This window comes from Labeo rohita, chromosome 3, assembly GCF_022985175.1.
Source record: "Labeo rohita strain BAU-BD-2019 chromosome 3, IGBB_LRoh.1.0, whole genome shotgun sequence".
Classification (NCBI taxonomy): domain Eukaryota; kingdom Metazoa; phylum Chordata; class Actinopteri; order Cypriniformes; family Cyprinidae; genus Labeo; species Labeo rohita.
In genome coordinates, this window is record NC_066871.1 from 11652952 (window position 1) to 11677193 (window position 24242).

The following is a 24242-nucleotide window of genomic DNA, read 5'->3' on the forward strand; positions in this document are numbered from 1 at the left end:
CGCACGTTTCGTGTAAAAATAGCCAAATTCCACAGCTGCTACTTCGACTTCCTTCAGTTAATAAGAGCCAGGTGCACCCTTCAGAATAAACAGGCATGTTCAAATATTTTCACAGGCTGCGGAGACAGAGTACACTTCAATGTCAGCTATTCATCGCATTTCTACGCAGGCAGAGCGAGGCAGGCTCGCTATGATCCGTGCCAAGGTTTCAGACAATTCATCTGTACTTTCTCTGTGGGGACTTGAAACAAAGGCCTATGGGTACGAGGCCCTTCAACAAACCTTGTTAATAATCCACCCACGCCCTTTTACACAGCTAGCGTTGCTTTTCTTTCGATTGTTTGGTATACATGTGAACCATTTTGAGAGCTCAAATCTCTGTCTTCTCAAAATGGCAGGGGCTGGAACGGCTTCACTGCCGAATGAATCATCTCGCTTGAGCGTGCAAGTTTGAAGTTGGAGCACAGATAACGGCTTGACTTTACACACTTACATGAGGAGGAGAGAACAAGGAGGAAACGTGTAATGCAGCTGCAGGGCAAAAGAAAAGAATCTCCAAACTCTACAGGGCTCAACGACGAGGATAGACCGCAGCGTTTTGGCCAGCTGACGTAACAGCCGTTGGCTGCACTGACACTAAAGCTTATTACATTGGTTGATCACATGCCTTGTGCCTACTGGCGAGACTTCCGCTGTAGGAAAATAACGAGAAGAATAACATCCAGTAAACAGTAAAACTGTTTGCATTACAAACCAGTGTGTTCATAATTAAGATAATACATTAAAATAATATGGTAAGACACACCAAATTGCAATATCAAGCTTCAAAATGAGCTGTTTTGCACAGCTAAAAATAGCTGGACGTGGATGGGACCGGAAGCCATACCCATGAAAACTTACAGGAAAAATAAGGTGAATAATGTTATCACGCTTGTATAAGCCAGGTTTTATCTGCATATTTTATGTGCATTTCAGGAAATGCTGGACAGACACACCAAATACAAATAAATTCTTTAATGTGCATAAAGCTTTGCTTGTGAATGAATGAATAAATAAAAGGTAATTTATTTATTCACTCCGTAAGATGGCATGCACATAAACTATGCTGTTTTATTATTTATGTTTTTTTTATGACATTCAGAATTTAACGTGGGTGGAAACTACAGATGAGTTTTTTTTGTTTGTTTTTTTTTTAACTGCAAGAATAATTTGCGATAGCCTTGGAAACTTTGGTTTAAATGGTTTAAAAAAAAGAATTCATTAACCATCATATGCCATTGCTGCCACAGTGTTACATTATACTAAAAAAAGTAAGTACATTTAAAACAACAACAAAAAAAAAAATTAGTATTGCAATAATAGTATTGTTCAAAAGTTTAGAATCAATAAGATTTTTAACATTTTTATCAATAAAAACACAAACTGATCAAAAGTGACAGTAAAGACGCCTAATATATAACAAAAGATTTGCATTTCAAATAAATGCTGTTTTTTGAGCTTTCTATTTATCAAAGAATCCTAAACATTAATACATTAATATTTTTCTTAAGCAGCAAATCAGCACATTAAAATGATTTCTGATTGATCATGTGACACTGAAGACTGGAATAATGATGCTGGAAATTCAGCTTTGCATCACAGGTAAAAAATTATGCACTAAAATCTATTTATTTTAAATTGTAATATGATATTATTATTACTTTTACTGTTTACTTTAAAATCTTTCCAACGTCTTTTGAACGGTAGTCCCTGACATACAACAACTGGAAAAATAACTTTTTATTATGTAAATTTAACTACTGGTACAACATTACTAACTAGTACAGCCAAAAATATCTTATTTTGACCCCTTATTAAGCTACTTTTAGCAAAGGCTCTGTATTTAAAGGAATGCCCAAAAATGGACATTTTGTCATTTACTCACCCTCATGTCATACCAAACCTCTTTCATTCTTATGCTAAAGATAAAAGATGATTTTCTGAAGAATGCTGGTAATCAAACAGTTGATGGTCTCCATTGACTTTTAGAGTATTTCTTCCCCTAGTACGGAAGTAAGTGGGCACCAACAACTGTTTGGTTCTTCAAAATTCTTCAAAATCAGTGTTGGGGAAAGTTACTTTTAAAAATATTACATTACAACACAGTGCTACTCTCTAAAAAAAGTAACCAATTACGTTACTTAGTTACTTTTTATAAAAAGTAATGCATTGCATTACCTTTGCATTACTTTTTAAATCTGGGCAGGGCTTGGTTGTTTGTTTTTAATATAAAAAGTTCTATTTTTGGCAAATGCAAAAGCCCTTTCACAGAAATTCACACCAAAAGCCTCAGGCTTCAGGCAGTAGAATGCAGAAGAAGAAAGTTCAAAACTCTTCAGCAATAAAAAAACAACAACAACAACAACAAATGTTTGTTTATCTTAAGTCATTTTTGCTTATTAGTATGGTTGAATTGGATTATTGAAGGTTAATGAAATGAGATTAAATATCTAAGAATGTTTATATAATTATATTTTATTATTGCAGGTTTGCATCATATTCTGAGTTGCATTTCACTGTTTTTATTCATTTTGAGAATACTGAATCTGTTTTTTTTTTTGTTTGTTTGTTTTTTTTTTTTGTGAGATAAATTAATGCATGTTCACCTTTTATTCTAGAACTAAAGTAACATCTTACTCCCAATTTCTCTTAACATCAGGACAGGAAAGCTTTCAATCAATAAATGTAAAAAAAAAAAAAAAAAAAAAAAGCAACTGGCGTTACTTATTTGAAAAATTAACATGCGTTGCTTTACTAGTTATTTGAAAAAAGTAATCTGACTACGTAACTCTCGTTACTTGTAATGCATTTCCCCCAACACTGTTTAAAATATCTTCTTTCGTGTTCAACATAAAGAAAATTCTACAGGCTTGGAACAACACGAGGGTGAGTAAATGATGATAAAATGTTCATTTCTAGGAGAACTTTTTCTTTAAAGACAGCAATACGATCAAACATACATAGCTCTATTATACAAAGAACTGCAGCACTAATTTCTACCTTAAGCTCTGTCAAAGCTCTTAGATATTGACTATTGACCGACACCAGCTATTTCAAGAAAGGAATTGGTTACAATTACGTTGCAGCGGAGCGGCTGTCAGACGTGGCCTATTCTACATTAGGACTGCAGGGACGAAATTGATTTTTTATTGTCTTTTCCACAGTCGTTGCACACCATTCACACAAATCTAGTTTATTGACTTCAAAAGAGAGACAGAGAGAGAGAGGGAGGGTAATCCATCGCAGACATCAGACATGACTGCATATTACACATCACGGGCCGACAGCCTTAACCAGCCCCACACAGTCGCTTATCAAAAACAATGCTGCACCTTTATCTGCTCAAGCACAGTCCACGGCACATGCTCGTACTTCCAATAGCAAGTCGATTTCCATTAACTTCAAATATAAAACCGGCTAAAAGTCCCTGTGGGTTGGATAGTAGAGGGTGTGTTTTTTCCATTAGCCCATCCAAACGGTCCTGCCTGTCACCCAGACCTCTGACTACAGCCTTTGTCTGAATCCAACAAACCTAATCGTTAAACCCAATATGTTCAAACTGCAGGTCTAAGCTCTGACGTTTCATAGAAAGGCTGTGATTCTTACCTTCATGAGGGTGAGAGGCCCAAAGCTGGGCCATTTGCAGGCTGGCTGGGTTTGGGGCTCGGAAGGCCGGATCTGACGACCCGTGAGCACCGGAGGCGCTGACGTATCCGCCGAGGAATGGGCTAGAGGCACCTGGGAAGGCATCACCTGCGAAAGAGAGAATCAAACGTTTGCTTATTAAGCGACGAAACAAAATGAGGCCGCAAAAAGTCCGCAAGCGCCGTCATTTGATACGATGGCATTCCACTCAGGAGAATAGCCTTGGCAAAAGTGGACTGATTAGTCTGTGAAGCTCTGCGGTTTTCTTTTGAAATGAAGGAACCGCAGAGGCAAACCTGTTTCTATTGCCGGACGGCCTTTTTAATTCCCTTCAAAAGCAGAATGTTTACCGAGAGGCACAGAAAGACCACAAACACGAATTGCCTTTGCTTGTAAACAAATGTCATGAATAATTATTACTCATCCTAAATGTTATGTTAACTGTCATTACAATAGCCACCAGATGTGCTGCTTCAAAAGAGGGAATGTCTAAATAAAAGCGTGTTTTCATTTTGCCAGCTTTGACATCGGAGCGAGAGATGACGCAGAGACGCGTATGGTATTCAGTCCGCTGCCTCCTCAGAGATTTTTAAAGTCGAACAGATAAAAACAACAGCGATAGCACACCGTGGGATCTGCAGAAACGTTTACAAACGGCGGTCGGGTCACTAAAAATCCACGGGAACGGATACGTGGTTGAAGTTTCACCCCTGGGGCGGGATACCGCTTGCATTTAAATCAACAAATTAAACCCTCAGGTCCATCCAAACGCCACACTATCTATTCAAGCATGACGTATAAACAGGGACGGCCATGGAAATTAATGAGCCCTTCCCCCAATTCCTCCAATACGACACTCTCCGTTCCCACATGCCTTTCCTCAATCCAGCGTGGGAGGAGCGCTTCACACTTATTACTCAAACCAGAGATGGATTCGGACACACTTTCACAGATCCACACACACACACAGCACTTCCTCCTGTGCCGCAGACACCTTGGCACAATGGGTCCATTTTTTGCATGTGTAAATAGTGCATTAGCATGACAAGAGGAGGAGGAACAACAAGGCATCAACGGCAACATGAGCCTTTTGTAGTAGAGGTTAGCATGCGATTAACCTAGGAGGGAAGCAGTCTTGCTCTGCTGATGAACCGTTGGGCCATTGTATTGCACGTCGCTAACAGCAGATGTGAACCCTTTGGACTACATCTAAACATTAACCACAGGACAGATTAGACCTCTGGATGGGGTGCAAATGGAGGAGAGGAGATAGCAGAGCAGGAGGAGATCCATACTTTGGAGACTTGGTTGGCTATTCAGCGGTATGCAAGACATTAGTATCTTTAGCATTTGCATATAAAAAGTATATTATTAGAAAGTTTTTCTAAATGCAGGATTGCACACCGCTGGGCTCATGACTCTAGATCTATTGACCCGGCCAGGGGTGCATTTCAGACTCGTAAGCCTTTTCTACAAACACACAGCAAGGGCGCTGCCTCATTCATTTGAACAGAAGATCTAGACTATTGTAGGGGTCATGTGACAAGAAGCCATGCTTTCTTTATTTTACCCATTTGAGTTCAGTCCTATAATGCAAAGAATGAGACATTTAGGAGACGCGTCTAATCCAAAGCAAAGAATGGTACATTTTTACTACAGGGTCATCCTTTCTTCAGGAGTGCAATGGTTATTGGGTAACTCAGGAACTGTCTAGTTTACGGTTCACTCCTTATGTGGTTTGAGTTTAGAACCTTTAGGGTTACTCTTTAACCACTAGGCCAACACACCTTTGTGAAAAGTATACTTGTCCCATTTCAAAATAACAAGTGTTGATATTAAGTTGGGAAAAAATGAATCTCGGTGACAATTCAATGTGAAATGATTCATAATGATTTCTAAAAATATGCTGAGGACTGCAGCTGTGGAATGTTTGCACTATAGTAAAATATTAAAATAAAACATCAGACTATACACTATCAAAAAAAAAAGTTGAGATTTTAATGGTAAAAAAAAAAATAAACAAAATAAAAAATAAAAATGCTACAGTAAAAAACTATTAATTGGTTAATAAGTTGCCTTATCCTTTACGATAAAAACTATAATGGACATTTCATGCAATTTTACGACAAAATACAGTTTTTGGAAGTGAAAAACTGTATAATTTACAGTGACAAACTGTAAATTGATGTCCCAAGAATTTCCTGTTACATTTAACTTTTGAGGTTTTTCATTGAAATACCCTAGTGAAAAATAAATATGCTAAAATGTATTTAAAATACATTTATTTCATGCTAAGTTTACTACAAATACTTTTACATATTATGTACTTAATACAAATACCCTGCAATTGAACTTCTAGTATACTAAACTGGTACATTTAAAGTCTGCTAAATTGGAACAACTAATTTTGTACTTAAAGCACTTTAATTGTGCGGAAGTAGTGCTGAAGTCCAACTAAAGATATACTTAAGTATATCTGACTGTGCTAAAGCGAAACCTTTGCAAGTATACTTAAGGTACATTTTAAATATCTTGCATTAAAAGACCGATATTATTCAAAAATCATACAATCCTCATCAATAGTGACATTAAAACATATTTTAGGCTTAATATTAAGAAATGTGCATTGTGCACAAGTAGTAGACCAAATAAGGTTTAATTACAATTTTTATATCAGTAAATATGTTAATAGACTTGAACTATACTTAGCGTAAAAATAAATGCATTTTAAATCTATTACTTTTTTTTTTTTTTACTAGAGTAACTAGGTTACTTAGTTTTTTTTTTCTTACCAGATATGTTTATTGCGGTTGTTTGTTACATCTATTGTTGTTAAAATAATGCTTATTGGATTATTTCATTTCATGTGTTACCATAATGGTGTTTCTAATTTGTGTGAATGATACTCTGCACCTTCTATATATATTAGTTTTTTTCTTTCTCAGCTTGTGAAAAAGCTGTTTGTGATGAGCTTTGGTTCATCATGTGACTCTAATCACCATCTGCTTTTGGTGGTTATCAGTGCATTACAAAGGTACTAAACAGATTTCAGTCTTTCAATAGCTTATATTAACATTATATCAGTTCATGAAATACAGATCTTAAATGTAAATTAAATCCATACAATCAAAAATTTTGCTACCATATGTTTTACGGTAAAATTCTCACAACCACAACTACCTGTTTTTAACTGTAATTTTTTTTGGTTTTTTTTGTTTTTGTTTTTTGTTTTTTACAGTGTACATTCATGGTCTCAAGAACAGAATTTCTGCTGAAGAAATTGAGTGCACATCTGAAAACTTCAGATGCAAAAACCTATAAGCTCATCTGAGATTTTTTCTTGTAAATGCACATTTTTATCAGGCTCCAATGCCTAGGATCAGTAACATGAATGATAAAAATGATTAAGTAAAAGAAAAACCTCAGATTTAAAGTCTATTTATTATTGATCCGACAAAAAAATGGGTAAAATCAAGTCTGCAAAGTAACACAAACAGATGTTCAGTAGACTATTAAACAGTAGACTATTAAACATAAACATAACAGATTTGTATATCATGTGAAATTTATCTTCTAAATTAAGCAGGCTCAAAGAATAACAACTACACATTAAAGGAATGTAAATCGTAATGAACAAACAAATCAAGACATCCATTAGAGAACATTTCTAAGTATATTCTCCACAATACACATTTTGAAAACAATTATTAATTATTGGACTGATGCATAGAAACGCATTTTTGCATGCCTAGTCCCTTATTTGAGGCTTTATTTTTTCCACTAGATGTTGGAATGGGATTTGGCTCCATTCAGCCCAAGAACATTAATGTCAGGCATTGATATCAGGCAGTCAGGCTAGCTGGCATTCAGCCTCATCCCAAAGGTGTTCATTCAGGTTGATTTCAATGCTTTGTACAAGTCAATCAAGTTACGCAATTCCCATCTCATTTCTGCACTGGCTATTTTTTGTGCATGCGTGTATTGACGTATTAAAACAGGAAATGGCCTTGCCTAAACTCAAAAAGTCTGAAACATCTTTGCGTTTCCATGAGGAAAAAAACTGAAATGTGATGAACCTGATGATATTTTAAAGAGGTGTCATTGTGTGATGGCTCCACATCACATCCTAAAGCTAGTCAATATGGTCCATGTTTGTCTATGACTATCTGCTTCGCTTTTGGGCACGGCTGGAATGGGTGAATCACAAGTTTGTTCAGACATTTGGCCGTGTGCAGTATACATTCTTGTGCATTTCGAGCTTTGGCTGAGAACAAGTTCTCTTTCAACGTTCCTGTAGCGTGAACGCTCCACTCGAAAAGAAATCACAGCGATGTCTGTACCACGGACTGTAACATAAGCAGCAGCTCCTGTCAAATAAATAAAACTAAACCTCAAAGCCAGCATCGTGTCTGCGTGCAGTTTCTGAGCACAGTGCGAGAACCACAACACAACAGCAAGCAAAAACTGTTGCCCTGATCCGCGCCGCAAGATCGCTTACCTAGAAGTACGTCCAAGAAGGTCTCAATGGGAATTTACAAAGTCACTTGTTTCACATTATCTCCGAAATATTCATATCCCATCTGCAAACATTTCCCAGTGCCATATAATCCCGCTGAACCCAGAGTTTGGAGGGCATGTTAATTGTTTCCAATCACTCAGCTTTATGGTGCTCACAGTCGTCATCTCGGATGCATGAAGAAAAACACAAGAAGTTCAACAGGTCAGAAATAGTTCAGTTCCTTAACATGAGAGCTTCGCAGAAGGATTCAACTATTTTCCTCCTCCAAAAGGAACGGCCACCGTCAGAGACCAGCTGAATAGGACACAGGAATTTCCTAATTGCTCATGTTGCTCAACTCAACTGCAACCCAACAGGCCTTGCGGTGAGCTTTCGCAATTCCCCAACCAACACCCCCTATAATTAAAGCCAGACCCTTAAAAACAATTCAGAAAGAACTGTTGTAAATTAGAGAAAAGAGAGACACTAATTAGAATAAGGTCTTAAACTGAGGCAAAGAAAACGGGACCATTAAAATACTCAGAGCCTCTCTTAACTGGTCCTTCAAAGCCCACCACCTGCTCTGAAAAACATAAAGAGCACTCCCACATGACAATAGACAACATTATGATAGACATTACAATGCTGTAGACGTAAAGCATGCTCAGCAGACCAATTCACACATCAAGGGGAAACCGGATTTAATGTCACTTAAAGCAAAGAACATGACGGAATTACACAAGAACGCAAAACATTGCGGTGAACATACAAAAAAAAAAAAAAAAAAAAAAAAAAAAAAAGACATTTTAATGGTGAAATGGACAAAGTTAAAACACTTTCTTTCCCACCTAAAAATCACTCCCATACATTTTTTTCCCTAGTATAATAAGCAGTTACACTTGGAAATACATTCAGACCAAAATTCATTCAGACTTCAACCAATTCTTACATTATCACAGTTTATTTGCTATGGTTTAGAAAATGGTCATAAAATATGACAAGAACTCAAGAGTTGAACTGTGTCAGAACAAATTCATCTTGATAATATCAGGTAACTTTGACAGAAAGGTATGATCAAAAATTCAGACAATGTTTACACAACTATCAACTAATCACAACTAGCTTGTTGAACAAATTAACAAGCAATGCTTAATTTTGTCTGTGATGTAAAAAAAAAAAGTTGCATTAGCAATTTAAAAAAAAAAAAAACACTTCAGCAAAACATGGTTAGGTCAAAGTGTCTGAATTTTTGGTGCCAAATTTTACTTAATTTTACTGGTAGTCCATTGTATAAATGTTTATTGGGTATAATGTGTCACAGTTTGCTTTATGTAGTCCTGCTACATAAATGTATGTATGTAGTCCTGCCTCCACTAATAAAAGTTAAAACTATATCTGGTGTCTGAATAATTTTTGGTTTGACTGTATGTTAAAATATGAAATTCATGCCAACTTTAACCCTTAAACGCATACCTCGGGTCTTTATCGACCCGGGACGTCATTCACTACCCTCTCCCTACTTAATTTTTTTAAGTTTGAGGAATATTAAGAAAGTTGACGTCAATCTATTCATTATAAACAATATAACAAGAAATATTGGAAAAAATAATTATAATAAATAAAATAATATCTGTTTTTGGATTAATTTTTTGTAAAAAGTGTATAGAGTCGCTGGAGACCAGAAGTGTGTAATAGTGCAGGTATATATTTTCTTGTGCAAAAATATGTAAATATCTAATGACTCAATACATGCAATTCACCTTTATTTCTCAAAGTGGCACTGTTTTATGGACAATAACTCAATTATCGCAGGCATAAAACAAAAGAAGAATATCAGTAAAAATTGTACTGGTTTGAATGGCTTTACTGCAGAGCAATTACTGTATGCAATGAAATATAAATGTCACTGTTATTTGATGGTGGTTATGGTGAATAAGCTGCCAGCTATCAAAATATTAACTTTGAAGTCATTAAAAACGATGGTTTTGATAATATGGTTGAGATGGCAAATATGAGCCAGATGTTGAATGTACTGTGGAAGTGCACTCTGAGGACGACAGCAATGGTAAAATCATCAGCTCAAACTGAACCCTTCTAAGTTTTGAAAGGTAACAAAATATGCTTTATTTTGCTCTTCTGTAATTTTTTCTGTGAGTTTTTCACTATTGCAGAAGTTAGAGATCCATCCGTGCTGGACACATAGGTCCGGGTCGCTAAAGACCCGAACATGTAATAAAGATTGGTGCAACATCCACGCATCAAGGGTTAATGTGCAGACACAACCATAACTATTTAAAAACTATACTAAAACTAAGCAGAGCAACATGCAACGATTAGTCTAACAATGTTTCAATTAATGGAAACATCTGTTTTTAAGCCACATTTTTGAGAAAGCATCTGTTATTGAATTACATTTTTAATCATAATCTAAACCCTAATATCTTACAATATCATCTTCCACTCTAGAAAGCAGCATTTTAAACCCTGTAATTATTCATTTCTCTCTTATTGTTTTGATACTCAAATACATAACAGAAGGGCTTTGCACAAAATCAAAACAGAGATCTAACAAGGTCCTTGCTAGTTTCTGCTATTAAAAAGAAAAAAAAGTTTACGTGCCAGTTCCTTTCAACTCACCCTACTGGTAGTCCAGTGATTATGGTGGAAAACAGCTGTTCAACTTTTACTACTAGCCTACTATTAAGAATAAAACACCATCCTTGTTGAGCAAAGCAACAGTCACTTGGGGAAAGCATAAATTTAAGCTGTTGTTTTTTTTTTCCCTCAAATCTCCTTCTGATGTTATTTTTGTGAGCATTCCTATCCATTAAGTTCAGCACATTTTAACGGCCCGATGGAAAACGAGTAATTTGGGATTCTATCTCAGCTCAATGCATCACCTGCAAAGAAACAAAAACATGTCAAAATGCACCAGTTCTAACAAGTCAACCTGGATCTTATACAATACGCTGAATTCCTGCACTGCGCTCGCACTGCAGGGCTCAAACTGAAACTTTTGTTCAGATGTTTTGACAGGAAAAGAGTGACAAAATAATTGCTGCCTATAGTGGTAAATGCAACGTACTGAGATAATCTTTGTCTAATAAACGAGCTTCTGCGCGTCAAGTTTAGGCGTCACTGCCTATTCAACTACCGAGCCTACAACTGTGTTAAACAATGTGTCGGGGCAGCAATTCTTCCTAGAAAATGGCAAGGATTATACATGGCCCTTTGTTGTATACAACAGTGAATGTTTAGTTTTGCATGCCTTTAGTTTGAGCAGAATAATACGTATGGGAAGTAAATATGATTCAGGACAAAACATACTTTTCTTTATTATTCAAACAGACTTGAAGTACAAAGACTCAATCTAAATAAAGCATGTGTTCTATTTGCTGTCAGAGGATTTTCCTTCGAGCTCCACCCAACGCCTGATTGGTTAGCAGGAGAGGCAGAAACATGAGCCAGCAATAGAAAGGTCAAGCACATTTGTGACCATCAACATTCAATCCTTCCTTTCAAGACAGAACGCTGTTAAACTTACAAAAGTAGCATTTGTTCACAGCGTGTCTTTTTAAGGTGCTGCCAGCAGCCAGAGACGTGACCTTGCGGCCAAGGAATGACGTGCGCGTGCGATGAAATTTTGCAATTTCTTTGCAATTACATGCCCACAATGAAACGTGAAAAAAAAAAAAAAAAAAAAACAGCGTGGAATAAAAACACAGAGGCAGCTCTGTATTATGCGGCAGCTTTCCCATCATATCTACTTCAAACAGCTGTGCGACGTGACGTACTGCCCTACTAACATTAATATCTGCACTGAAGAAAAGCTGCTCATCACCTTTTCATTACACAAGCACAACATTGTACATCAGTGACATGGAAAACAAGGCTTTGTGTCCAAATTCACGATCCCACCCTTCCAAATATTACACAGCGAGCTGTGATTTCACCTGACCCTTTCATCTTTCCTCAGACAAATTAGCACATGATGACAAATGCCTCAAAGCATAAAAAAGGTTCCTGTGAATTATTATTAGTAATATTATTATGGAATAAAACAACTGCAAACAGGAAAAAGAGCACATTTCCAAATGAGATGATCAAATTTCTATAATAAATATCTAAATGTGACCCTGGACCACAAAACGAGACATAAGGGTCAATTTGTTAGGATAGGACAATAGGGCTGAAATGATTGAAATGAGTAACTTGAATACAAAAAAAAAAAAAAAAAAAAAAAAAAAAAAAGACTTCATTTAGTCCATTTACTGTAACTACACATGGAACACTGTGTTTCCCCACGAACGATTATTACTGACGCACAAACCGATAAATGCTGGACATATTTAAGGCCGTAAATTAATGGTGGTTAGTTATGATGTCCCAAAGTTAGCTATGTTTTGTGAAAGACTAAGTGCCATTTATGTGGTTTGTCTCATTCTCTCTCTGTGACGCACAGAAAGTTAGAAAGTTAGTCAATATCAAACGAAGAGTGCCTCAGCATGATTACAAATGTGATACTGATTTTATGCAACAGTTCATCAATAAACAAGAAGTTAATATTAAGAGACTTACAATTTTAGACAGCATATTGCCTGTTTCTGCTCTATTTCGCCAACAAATAACCATTCCAAACACAGCCACAGAACTGTTTTGCATCTTTTAACAACATGACAGTGTTTTGTTCTTGAATGAATCACCCGTTAAATGATTCAGTTCAAATCGTAATGACACATTTACTTAACAGTGACTTGCTGACACCTACTGACGGTTTTGATTTCACATTTAAAGTATCTTCATTTTAAAAATACACGTAAATATCAGTATTCAGTGTTTCGTTTAAAATAACAAAATATTATTTATGCATTTGTAACTGCAAGTTAAATGTATATTTATATATTTATATATATTTATTTAAACTGCAGCACGGCAAACTCTAGTTTAACAAAAGTTGCACATTTTAAAGAAAGGGGGGGGATACCATTAATAATGCATGTATTAATTTAGGAAAAATAAACGAATACACCAGTGTGCATTTGGTAAATGTCTGCCATGACTGGGCAAGCCAAAATAGTAAGAGCGTCTTCAGCACTTTGTTGCAGGCACTGTAACTGGAGTCTGTGATATGAGAGCAGGGCTGCAGAGCTGGCTTTCATTTCACATCCTTTGTTAGCTTTTCAGAGGCACGGCCTAATCCCAGGTCAGGTCACTGTTAGCCTGTGTGGCCCTTCCCCCGACACAAACTACCCCATCCTCGTGCAGGCCGGCCTCGACACCACCCTCCCACGCTGCCCTTTGGCCCATCCTTCATACTCACGTGCACATGCAGTCTCAGCAACTTCAGACGAGCACGCTAATTATTACTGCTAGTGACTCAGTGTACTGTAAAATGGCATTATCAGACCATAAAATAATTTTAAGATACCGGATTATAAAAGAACTTTTAGTGAAGCAGTCATCGGGGGCAAAGGTTTGAAAAATCAAACCTGAAGAAAAACAAACTAAAAAACAATTATAATTCATTTTTTGTAGATTTACAATAAACAAACAATAGCCTTTAATATTACTTCATCTACATATATAAAATGTATATAACTAGTTCAAATAAAAATATTAAATGCAAGTTATCATATCGTTTATATTAAACACAACTGTTAAATACATGACGAATTATAAACAATAGAACTAATATACATTTTGACAAATGATTGCAGAGGGCGCCAATGGCCTGACGATTATTTTTACACTTTACAGCATGATCTAAGCCTTGTTTAATATTGACTAAACAATATTTAATTAAAATGTCCACTTTACCTTTAATATTTGGCCATTTCTTCATGACAGAAATTCTACAACCACTGAAATTTCTTGAATATTTGGACTTCAAAATGTGTAAACTCAGAGCGAGGGTTAAACTTATTTTGAAATCGAGATGAACAGTTAGCATATAGAAAGACACTGATGTATTCTGCTGTGTTTGTATAGGTTTATAAATGATTTAGCTTACAAATCTGATGAAATGGCTTACTTTGCGTTCCCAGATGAACATTATAATAAACCCAAACTCTGAACAATATACAGAGATGGTGTTTGAGATGCTCCACACATGTAAATACTAACAGTTTGTGTGGAGCAGCATTTACTGTGAATGCAGTCACTCTGAGATGCACGTATGTAACCTACACGTATGTAATTAAAGTGCATATATGAAACCTGCATCACATATTTTTTTTTAATTTAATCGTAACGTCTGAATTCACAATAGCATGCTTCATCATCATTTGTAAATGGGTTTAATACATCATGCAGCCTTGGAAAATGGTCTAATAATGCGTCTCATGGATTCTTGTCCATAGAAATGCACCACTTCCCGGTATTTTGTTGATTACTCGACACGGGCAAAATGCAATCAAGAACTTTTCAAAATCGAGAACTCAAAGTAAATCGAGGACTCATGACAGCCCAACATATAACCTAAACCTAACCGAACCATAATATAATACAAAGCACTATTATTTATTGTACAGCAACTTGGTGTAGGGGAAAAAAAAAAAAAAAAAAAAAAAAAAAAATAGATAAACGTAAAATTCTAAAATCCCAATAAGAAATGCGAAGCATGCAAACCTAAATGTGGTATAAACCAGCTAGCTATTTCTCTTTTGTCCTTTAGCAAAGAGATCCAAATTAAACAGCACAGACACACGGAAGTTTTTCTAGGCCATGGGATTCTGCAACATAGAAATTTGATCTTATCAGCCTTCCAATCACTTACAGTCAAATTACATTTTAATAACATTTTTTCCCCATTGCCACTTCTTGCAGATGTTAAATCAAGGATGTTCCATTTCCCACTCTTGCTGTACAATGGGATCATTCCAAAGGGAATTTCGCATTAGTTCCTGACACTCCCAGGATTTTTTTTTTTTGAGCAGAATTATGAAGGAAGACTAAAGATCAAACATTCAGAGAGAAGAGCTTCAAATATTTAAGAAAAAAAAGAAAGAAAGAAAGAAAGAAAGAGAGAAAAAAAAAAAGAAAAAAAAAAAAAAAAAAAAAAAAAGAAACTCAAAATCATCTGGACAGTTAAAACAGGAAAAAAAAAAGGCCTAAAGCTGCAAACACCCTCCAGTGAGACCCCAGCACTCCTCATAAAACACATCCACATGAGCATGTCTAACAGCCGGGGCAGTTTATTTCAAATGTGTGCAGCGCATAACCCATGTAGGATGAGCAAATGGGGTCTACGCGCCAGGACACTAAACACTTTATGTTTAATTCAGAGGAAAGTCAAGGCTGCAGGACGTTTACACACATCCTCCCCCCTCCTGCTCTCTTTCCATCAGTCCCTTCGCTCCTGCCACAGCACTCACTCAGGATGAGAGGGGGTTGGACTCCTGCATTTTACCATTCACCCTTTCAGCCGAGCTCCGTGCCTGTCACAGTAGATCACAATGAGGGACAGGTCTCATACTGTCTACTACGGCCCGCTCCTGGCCCACGCTGCAGGCAGACCACAGAGTAAGTCCCGCTGCCGTGATAGAACCAGACAGCAGCGAGGACAGTCACACATTAATTCGGCTCTCGTCGCATGCCGTTGCTAAATAAATGGCAACAATCGGTGCTTTAGCTCTTTCTCCTTATACGCAAGATTCCTGTAACCTTGAAACCTCAATGTGCAGAGCATGAAAGCATAACACCTGGATGGCAAAGGCCATTTTTACAAGTGGTTTTCCCCCCTAAAAACACCCTTCAGTGTATAAATAAAGGTTTGTTCCCTTGCTGATTAAGCCAGCGCAGGCATCTCTGGAGAAGTCATCAAAACTATGGCATAACGTCAGCTTATTAAATGGAAAAGGCTGAAATAACAAACATAACACAACAGAAATGTTCTGGATACCCGCAAGCTGCTGTAACAACAGGAAAGACGGTTCTTCAAAAATAGCAAAAATTCACAAAACCAAGCTGCCATTTGGGGCTTTAGCAAAAAGAGGGTGCTCAAATGGAATCAATAAAACAAACCCCAAAATCGAGAGGGGAGTGAACCATGTGGAGGCAGTCATTCCTATCTTGAGGCCAAACACCAGGGTCCTCTATTAAAAACAGCCCATAAACCACCAGCAGGGCTGCAACCCCGGGATCCTCTGATGCGCCATATGAAAATCGATCAATCGTACATTCCAAAAGGCAGCGCACTTCAAAGGCATATCAAGCGAAGATTTGCATTTTCCCATGATGCACAGGAACCCTGTTAAACGAGCAGGCTGTGGAGTAGAAAAAGGCACGTTTCGTGCATTACGTTTCAGCATGTTTAACAAACATTAACGTCCCCCTATTAGTAAGGCTATTACAATTACAAATATAAGACAAGGAAGTTAAAATAATGGATGCTTGTTCAGTCTGAACAATAGACAATGAGAAAGGAAAAACCATCAACCAGAAAGTGCAGGTCAAAACCAACTTGGTGAATCATTCTCGGAGGTTCAGAAAGCCATATAATCTTCAGACTAATATTCTTTAAAAATCTCAGAACATGTCAGCCATTACACAGACATTGAGCATTACACAATTTCAGCCTGGTCTCCTTCATCCTCTTTCCCAAGAACAGAAAAACCATTTATACATCATATGACAGCTGAATAAGTAAGCTTTCTATTGATTTGTTAGGATTGGACAATATTTGGTCGACTACTATTTGAAAATCTGAAATCTAAAGGTATTGAGAAAAAACACCTTTAAAGTTGTCCAAATTAAGTTCTTAGCAATGCATATTAAACAAAAAATAAGTTTTGATATATTTACTGTAGGAAATTTACAAAATATCTTCATGCAACATGATCTTTACTTAATACCCTAATGATTTTTGGCATAAAAGTAAAATCGATAATGTACTGTTGGCTATTGCTACAAATATACCCGCACTACTTACTACTGGTTTTGTGGTTCAGGGTCACATATAAATTGCATAACATAAAATAAAGCAGACTAAAATGTAATTTTACAGAGATGTTACGCATAACAGCACATTCCTTTTTCAGTGGGATGTTCAGTGTTAAATGTGAAGGCCAGCAGATGGGCAGGTTATATACCTATAAAACGCTCCTGGATTCATGTTTCTCAAACCATCTCTTTAAGCACTCAACACCCGCTGCCATTTCCTACCAGATGCCCAAAAACTCAGCCCTTTGGGTGATGATTCATATAATTTCTGGTCTGTTTTACATTGCTGCGCTGTAAATATCAAGAGGTGTTCAAAACATATTTGAATCAGTTGATCTTTAAAAGCAAATCAAATGAGTAGGTAAATGTAGAGTTTTAAAAATCTAAACCGTTCAAATGAAAAAGCCATTACCCAAAGGAAAACATGCCTCTGCTTAAAAACAAAAATAAGCATTAAATACATTTTGCATTTAAGTAAATACAAGCGAAATAACACCAGTTAGATAAAAGGCAAAACTCCAAACCCTGTAGTTCTATTAATGTTATAACGATTTAGTTCATAAACAACGTGTGCAATGCATAGGGCCCTTGTCAGATTGCAGAGAAATGATTGCCATTAAGATAAATTACAGATAAGTCCTGTGGAGAAAAAAATAAAAAAAAAAAAGCACTTCCTATAGAACCACATTTCTGTAAAAAGCTTTCCATCACAGCATTGTAAAGCATTAAAGTTAAGGGACAGAATGTTGTCACTTTGAAATCCAAGAATAACAGCCATCTGGTGAGTTGGATTCATGCGTGAAATTTTTGGAACGAGTGTACAATGTTGTACATGTTTGCTTCACAAGCTGGTGCAAAAACTCCAAAAGGTACACCCACCCCTTTCCCAAAACAGAGTCGTGCTTACACTTCATTTAGCTTGCTCAAACATCTACTCTCCTCGAGTATAATAGACAAACGATATTACAAACTAAATTACTCATTTGCACGGTTCTACTCTCTCTTTTTTTCCCCTTACAGTACAAGCAGTGGTAAGTAAAGCAGTACGCCGAACAGCTGCGTGAAAAACAGCACAGTTCTAAATATGTTGGGAAGCACACATATGGTACAAAGTGAGATTGCTTTCTTTCCACCCCATGTACAAGGCCATGTACATTCAAGACTCAAATTACATATTTTCATATACACCACATGAAATTCCAGGCATGAAGTTTTGCTCACATGCCCCTCAAGTCTTTCACCATGTGACTTGGTTTAAATCCAACAAACCAGAAGCCACCCTCCCTTGTTATCTGGCGCTGAGACTGGGGTTCAAAAGCAGCCTTCCTTTACAACTTCAACATGTCCGTGTACAAAGTGCTCGAAAATATAATTTAAAAGCTCACTTCCCAACATAGCACCCTGTACTGAACGGTGAACAAATCTGAGTTACAGTGCACTTACATGCTGCTCCTAACTCTTCCAAAGCTACATCTATCCTGTTTAGTATCTAATGTAGCTAGTCACAAAAACAACATATTTTATAGAATCTGGTGAACCGGCAGTACAAGAGACAGAAATCTGTTTTCTCTTTCAAACAGAGGAAATTTGGCTATTGAACAGTTATTATTGGAAAGAATGGAATGTTCAGGCAGTTCCCAGGAAACTGAGTCATTCCATAAACATATGATGTATCCGCCACTCATTACAGCTATGTATTAAGACCATTTACAAAAAAGTCATCAAATACAAACAAACATGTGATGACCACTTGCAAGGAGTGCATTTTAAAATAAATGCTCTTATATAAATAGTCAAAATAACACTGTGAGCTAGGTAAAAATGTTTCAGCACACGTATTTGCAGATCAAAATAAAATTACATATTTGGGCTCATGAGTAAAGTGCACCACGTGCCCTTTGAAGGTCTTGTTTCTATTGATTCTTGTACCCAAGAAATTGCGAGATAAAGATAGCCACATATGCACACACACACACACACACACACACACACACACACACAAAATGCATTTTTTAATTCTTTAAAGATCTGGATGACTCAAAGCTCTACGCAATAATAATAAAACAATCATCTCTGAAAGTTAATCATCCAGTAAGGGTAAGGTGCTGTTAAAAGCAGTGACATAATTTATTACACTATCACAATCTTATCAGCATAAAGCATCCAATAACACAGCGTAAAAATGTCATGGTAGTTAAAGGTTAGGGTGAGGGCAACTAGAACCAATACAAAGCTTTCTCAGGTAGATGGGTAATATGCACGGTAAACTGCTGACACCTATACACCCCTAAACAAAGTCAAACGGTCTAAAGGTTCTCTCTGACATCTAGTTGAAGAGAAAAAGTCTGGAAGTTTATTATTCACTATATTAAAAGATCAAGAACAAACCAGTGATATAACAGAATCTCTTTTAAACATAGGTAACTACACTGGGAAAAAAAAAATATCACAGATTATTTTTTTCCGTCAAACAAACCCAGCACTGTTGTCAATCGTGATGAACTTTGATGTGGATGGTGGTTTGTTCTACATTTGTTACAAATAATTTGCATTGGGTCCAGTCCCAGGACGCAAAACAGCTATTCCATACTGCATCATTAACGCTGTTAGGCAGTCATTTGTTTAATGAAGACTTAGGTTTCAGAATTTTCAACAACTATAACAAACAACAACTGCAGCATTATTTTAGCAGCATAAGCTGCAGCACATTCATTTCAATTACTGCACATGACAGAATCCACCATTTCACAATAATTGACTGAGACAGTAATATCTATTAGCAGCAGAAACACATAATACACCAACAGTTCTTTCTCTGAACTCAATATCCTAGCAATAAAGCTTTTTGCAGTCTTTAGGACATCACAACACCATGTTCTTATCAGCATCCAATTAAACACAGTAAAAAAAAAAAAAGCCCCAACGCCTATACGCAGCACAAATTAGTGTATTTTTTCCTGAGAAGGATCATTAAGTATGACATTTTCATTATATTTTTAACTTCTTTTAAGAACCACAATGTACAGATCTCCGTTTCCAAATAAAGACAACTAGAATAAAGATATATATTATGACTAAATCACACATGACCATACAACATAGTATGTTGCTGTTGAATATGCAGCTATATGCATCTGAATAACATCGTTTTTACAGAACTAAATGCATCTCGGCAAACATAATTTCCTTTAATATGCAGTGTAGAGCATTTCTAAACACAAGGGTCAGACACTGTGACTTAACTGAGTGACAGGGAAGGCAATGGTTCACTCGGGAAGAGCAATAATTGTAGTGTTTGTCCCAGCCAAAGAGGGGGAGTGATGGAAAACAAATGGGGCAATTTCAGTCATGAATCTATATTGTCGATTTTCATTGCATGCTAGTTAAAACATTAGGTCTTTTGCCCAAAAGACACCTCGGGTTTTACTCAAACAGCTGAATAATTCAACGTGCGCCAGCACGCATTACTTTGCACGGTTTTAGCATTTTTCCTTAGTGTTGTTTGCGAGCGAGGAGAGAAGAATTGCACGGGTGATTTAAGCTGATACTGCACTGCTTTTAAAAACAACTGTTCTCATAAATGCGTTTATGACTGCTACATCTGAACGCCAATGTAAATATGTTCGTGCTTATTTGTAACCGAACGCGAGTCCTGTTTTGTCAATAGTATATATTAGGACGAATCATTACACGTATTTTATACAACTACTCACGCACACAAACTTAAACGGAGGTATTAAAATTATTATTAACACTATTTTAAACATTATCAGTTCCTTCCCATGTTTCCTTCCCAAGTCTTGTCAGGCGATACATAATGAGAAGATCTGAACAGCACTGGAGCTCGTTTACAAAACGCTAAAAAGTGTTTAAAAGTGACTTGCGTTTTTGCGTTTTCATATTTTCTATAAAACACTGTTAGCTGAAATGAATAAAAATGCACTTACTGTGGTGAGAATGAAGGTTTATGGCCGATGAGAGAAATTTTCCAGTGTGTAGAGCCGCCGGGTGCCCCGCGCCCAGATGACCGGGAGACTGTGGCATTCTACCGGCCGCAGCGGCCGCGCCGAGTCGGTGTGACTCCATGGGCAGCCCCGAGAGAAGGGGCGGCGGTACGTGAACAGATCTGGGGGGTCCGAAGTCTCGGCCATCCATCATCCACAATGACCCAACTTGATCAAAGAAACAGTCCGATCGGGTAAATCCGAATAAGCCAGTCTTAGTGGCTATAATGTCCCTAGATTCCTAGGCAAATCAGTGTCCTTATCCGGCATTCTGCCGACCTACAAAAACAAAACAGAAGAAGAAATAGTCTCGATGGATGCGGATCACTACTAAAATGAATCCAAAATTATATGGAGATGAACACAAGCAGTGCTGTCATATTATGACGCAGTTTTAATCTCAACTAGATCACTGGAAAAAGAGAGTAATCTTCTCGAGTGCGAGCGGCGAGGATGCAAACAGACATCAAAACGTTTAATATCACTCGCGAAAAGTCCGTTTTAGGATAAACAGACGGTAATGCCTCTCGTAATCTGCTTGCAGGCAGTATATTGGGCGAAAATCCAGCCTTTTGGTGGAGACCTGACCGACCATTCGCGCAAAGTGACCTATAGGTTCGTTCAAACGAATTACGAACATATATTCTTAATCGTTCGAATATATAATCGAACGCAAACGATCTAGAACTGGCGGCTTGTGTGTTTAAAACACGCAGAATAATAAAAACAAAATTCTATGAAACGGACGAATGTAACAACCACCACTGGCGAATGTATATGAGCTCGATTTTGATTATCTTAACATGTTATGATTGTAAAACAATGTTATTTTCCCTTTTCTGGCTTCTTGTAGAAGATCTACCTTTTAACGGACTGTATTATTGACCTCTACCGAAACGTTTGTCTGCAAACAAACCAGGTTTATCTACTCCATCTACTCCAAATGGACTACGGCATAATGCATACAAGTCTGTTTTAATAACAGGATAAGTAAATTATGACGGTAGCATCTTGAAAAACTAATAACTAGTTTTACATGCATATATAAGCAGTTTGAATCATGTAATACCTTGCAGAACAGTTTGTCACCGCAGCCTTATTAACTTAAAATACATGGTTAATGTTACAGGACTATGATTTGATGATGTGGTTGCACTTCTTCCTTTCCAAATATGACTTAATGCATTACTTTAGTTATTATTATTATTATTGTTGTTGTTGTTGTTACAAAAATGTACATAATGCCGTATGTCTGACCTTTTCACAAGGCAGCTTTTAGTAGCTCGAATGCTGCTGCAAATGTCAAGATTAAGTAAAACACGACTGAAAATAATGACGAATTAAAGTTTAGATACGCGCATGTTATACAGCCATGCTTCACGATGGCAACACCAACCCGATCGACAGCCACGTTTCAAAGTTTCCCGTTTCCATTTCCAGCAACGAAACTTTTCCGCCCAAACGTTAATCTTTCGAACGCGGTGTTTCGTGAGTTGCAGATAAAGCGGTACTAAACCTTGTGAGCCAAAGTATCCCCCGCCTTTTCGCCGCGAAAACAGCGCATTCTTTTTAAAAGTGTCTCCGATTTTGCTTCATAAACATCATGTTACTGTGTAACGGATCATGTGCGCAATGATAGCTGGCGACGTCTTACTTGAAATGGCGACTCAGTTTATAAAATCCAGTTTCTTCGCAAAATCCGTGAGACGTGTGGTGGAAATTTTCTTAGACTCCATTTACAAACCATCCGTAGTTACACAGAGCGAAAGCACATACGGGGGGAAGGCCCTGTGCTCAAACCACTGTAGCTCTCGGTAAACTCTTCTGCAATGAAACAAGCATTGTTTAACAAGCTCCGCCTCCGCGAATCTCACCCGACACGTTCTACAACGAAGCATGTGATTGGTCCAGAGAAGTGTCAATCAACTCCATGTAAACACTTTGGCTCCTCGCCAGCTCTATAAAACCAATTATGGAACAAGGAGGTTGAACTGTTTCAAGCTCCCCTTCCTTCAAGACTTGAATGATCAAAACAAGCGAAGAATTTTTGGAGGGCAGTTTCAAGGCCGCTCAAACTCGACTCATTAAAAAGACGGATGCGGACCTGGTAATAACTCAATGAACACACACTACATGAGTCCGAACTCGAAAGCACTCATTGTGTGAGTTGTAGGCCTACTTAAGTTGTTCAGACCAAGGATTTTCGAAGCTAGGTCTGGGGGTCACCAAGGCAAGGAGGCAGTTGGGGTTCTGCAAAAAAACTGGGGGGCTATGAAAGTTACATTTTAACTTTAGATATTATCTTCAATGCTTGATCTTTAATTATCTGATGCTAACACTTTCATTTTGAGACAAGTAAAAACATTTCATTTAACTCACAGTCTTAGTTTTTAATGAAATAAATTAAAGCCTATTTAGCAACACATATTATTTTGCTACTTTTGTCTTCAGGTGGCACACCCACGCTAATTATTAAAAAAAAAAAACCTGTCAAACTATATCTTTTGCAGATATTATTACTTTGCTTTGTCTTGTGTGCAATGACAATATAAAAGTAAATTATTATATTTAAGAAACAGAATGTTGTGTTATAATAGCATTACAAGTGTGATATGTTTACATACAGTGTAAAAACAGCGTTTATAGAAATATAAGCAGTATAGGCAGTTTTTAAAAAAAGTTTGAAGAGTCTTAGATTCATGTACAGTTAAACACATATGAGATTTTCTACCTTGAATGAAGGATTATTTCTTAATGTACAGAGTGTTTTCAAAATGCGTCATCAATCGGCACAGAAGTAAACAGTGCCACTGAACCAAGCGCAACTCGCAAATTTAGCTAATTATTGCTGCTGAAAATGGTCAATTATTGTCATGTTTGGGGATGCAATAATCGGTCGGACCGGGAAAAACATTTGGAGGACTGTAGACTGCCAAGCGTTAGAACAAATCAAGAAGAAAAGTGCAAAAAACTGTATGAGGAAAGAAGGCATTTGTGGTTGGCCAAACTGAACCAGGATTTCCAGGGCAAGAAACTTGACAACACTCATGTTCTTATTTCCAGTCAGGTAGGTGAAATATTAGGCTGATATCTTAATTAATACTGCTCGTACATAT

General features: G+C 37.1%; 1 protein-coding gene across 1 annotated transcript in view; it reads right to left on the bottom strand.

The window, feature by feature from the left end:
- Positions 1 to 22960, bottom strand: part of tnrc18 (trinucleotide repeat containing 18) — a 78947-nt gene extending 55987 nt beyond the window's left edge. Inside the window, 3 exon segments of the mRNA XM_051106912.1 lie at positions 3646 to 3792; positions 21070 to 21405; positions 22781 to 22960. Of these exon segments, the coding sequence (XP_050962869.1) occupies positions 3646 to 3792; positions 21070 to 21280 (358 nt within the window). The 5' untranslated portion in view covers positions 21281 to 21405; positions 22781 to 22960.
- Between the last annotated feature and the right edge of the window lie 1282 nt (positions 22961 to 24242).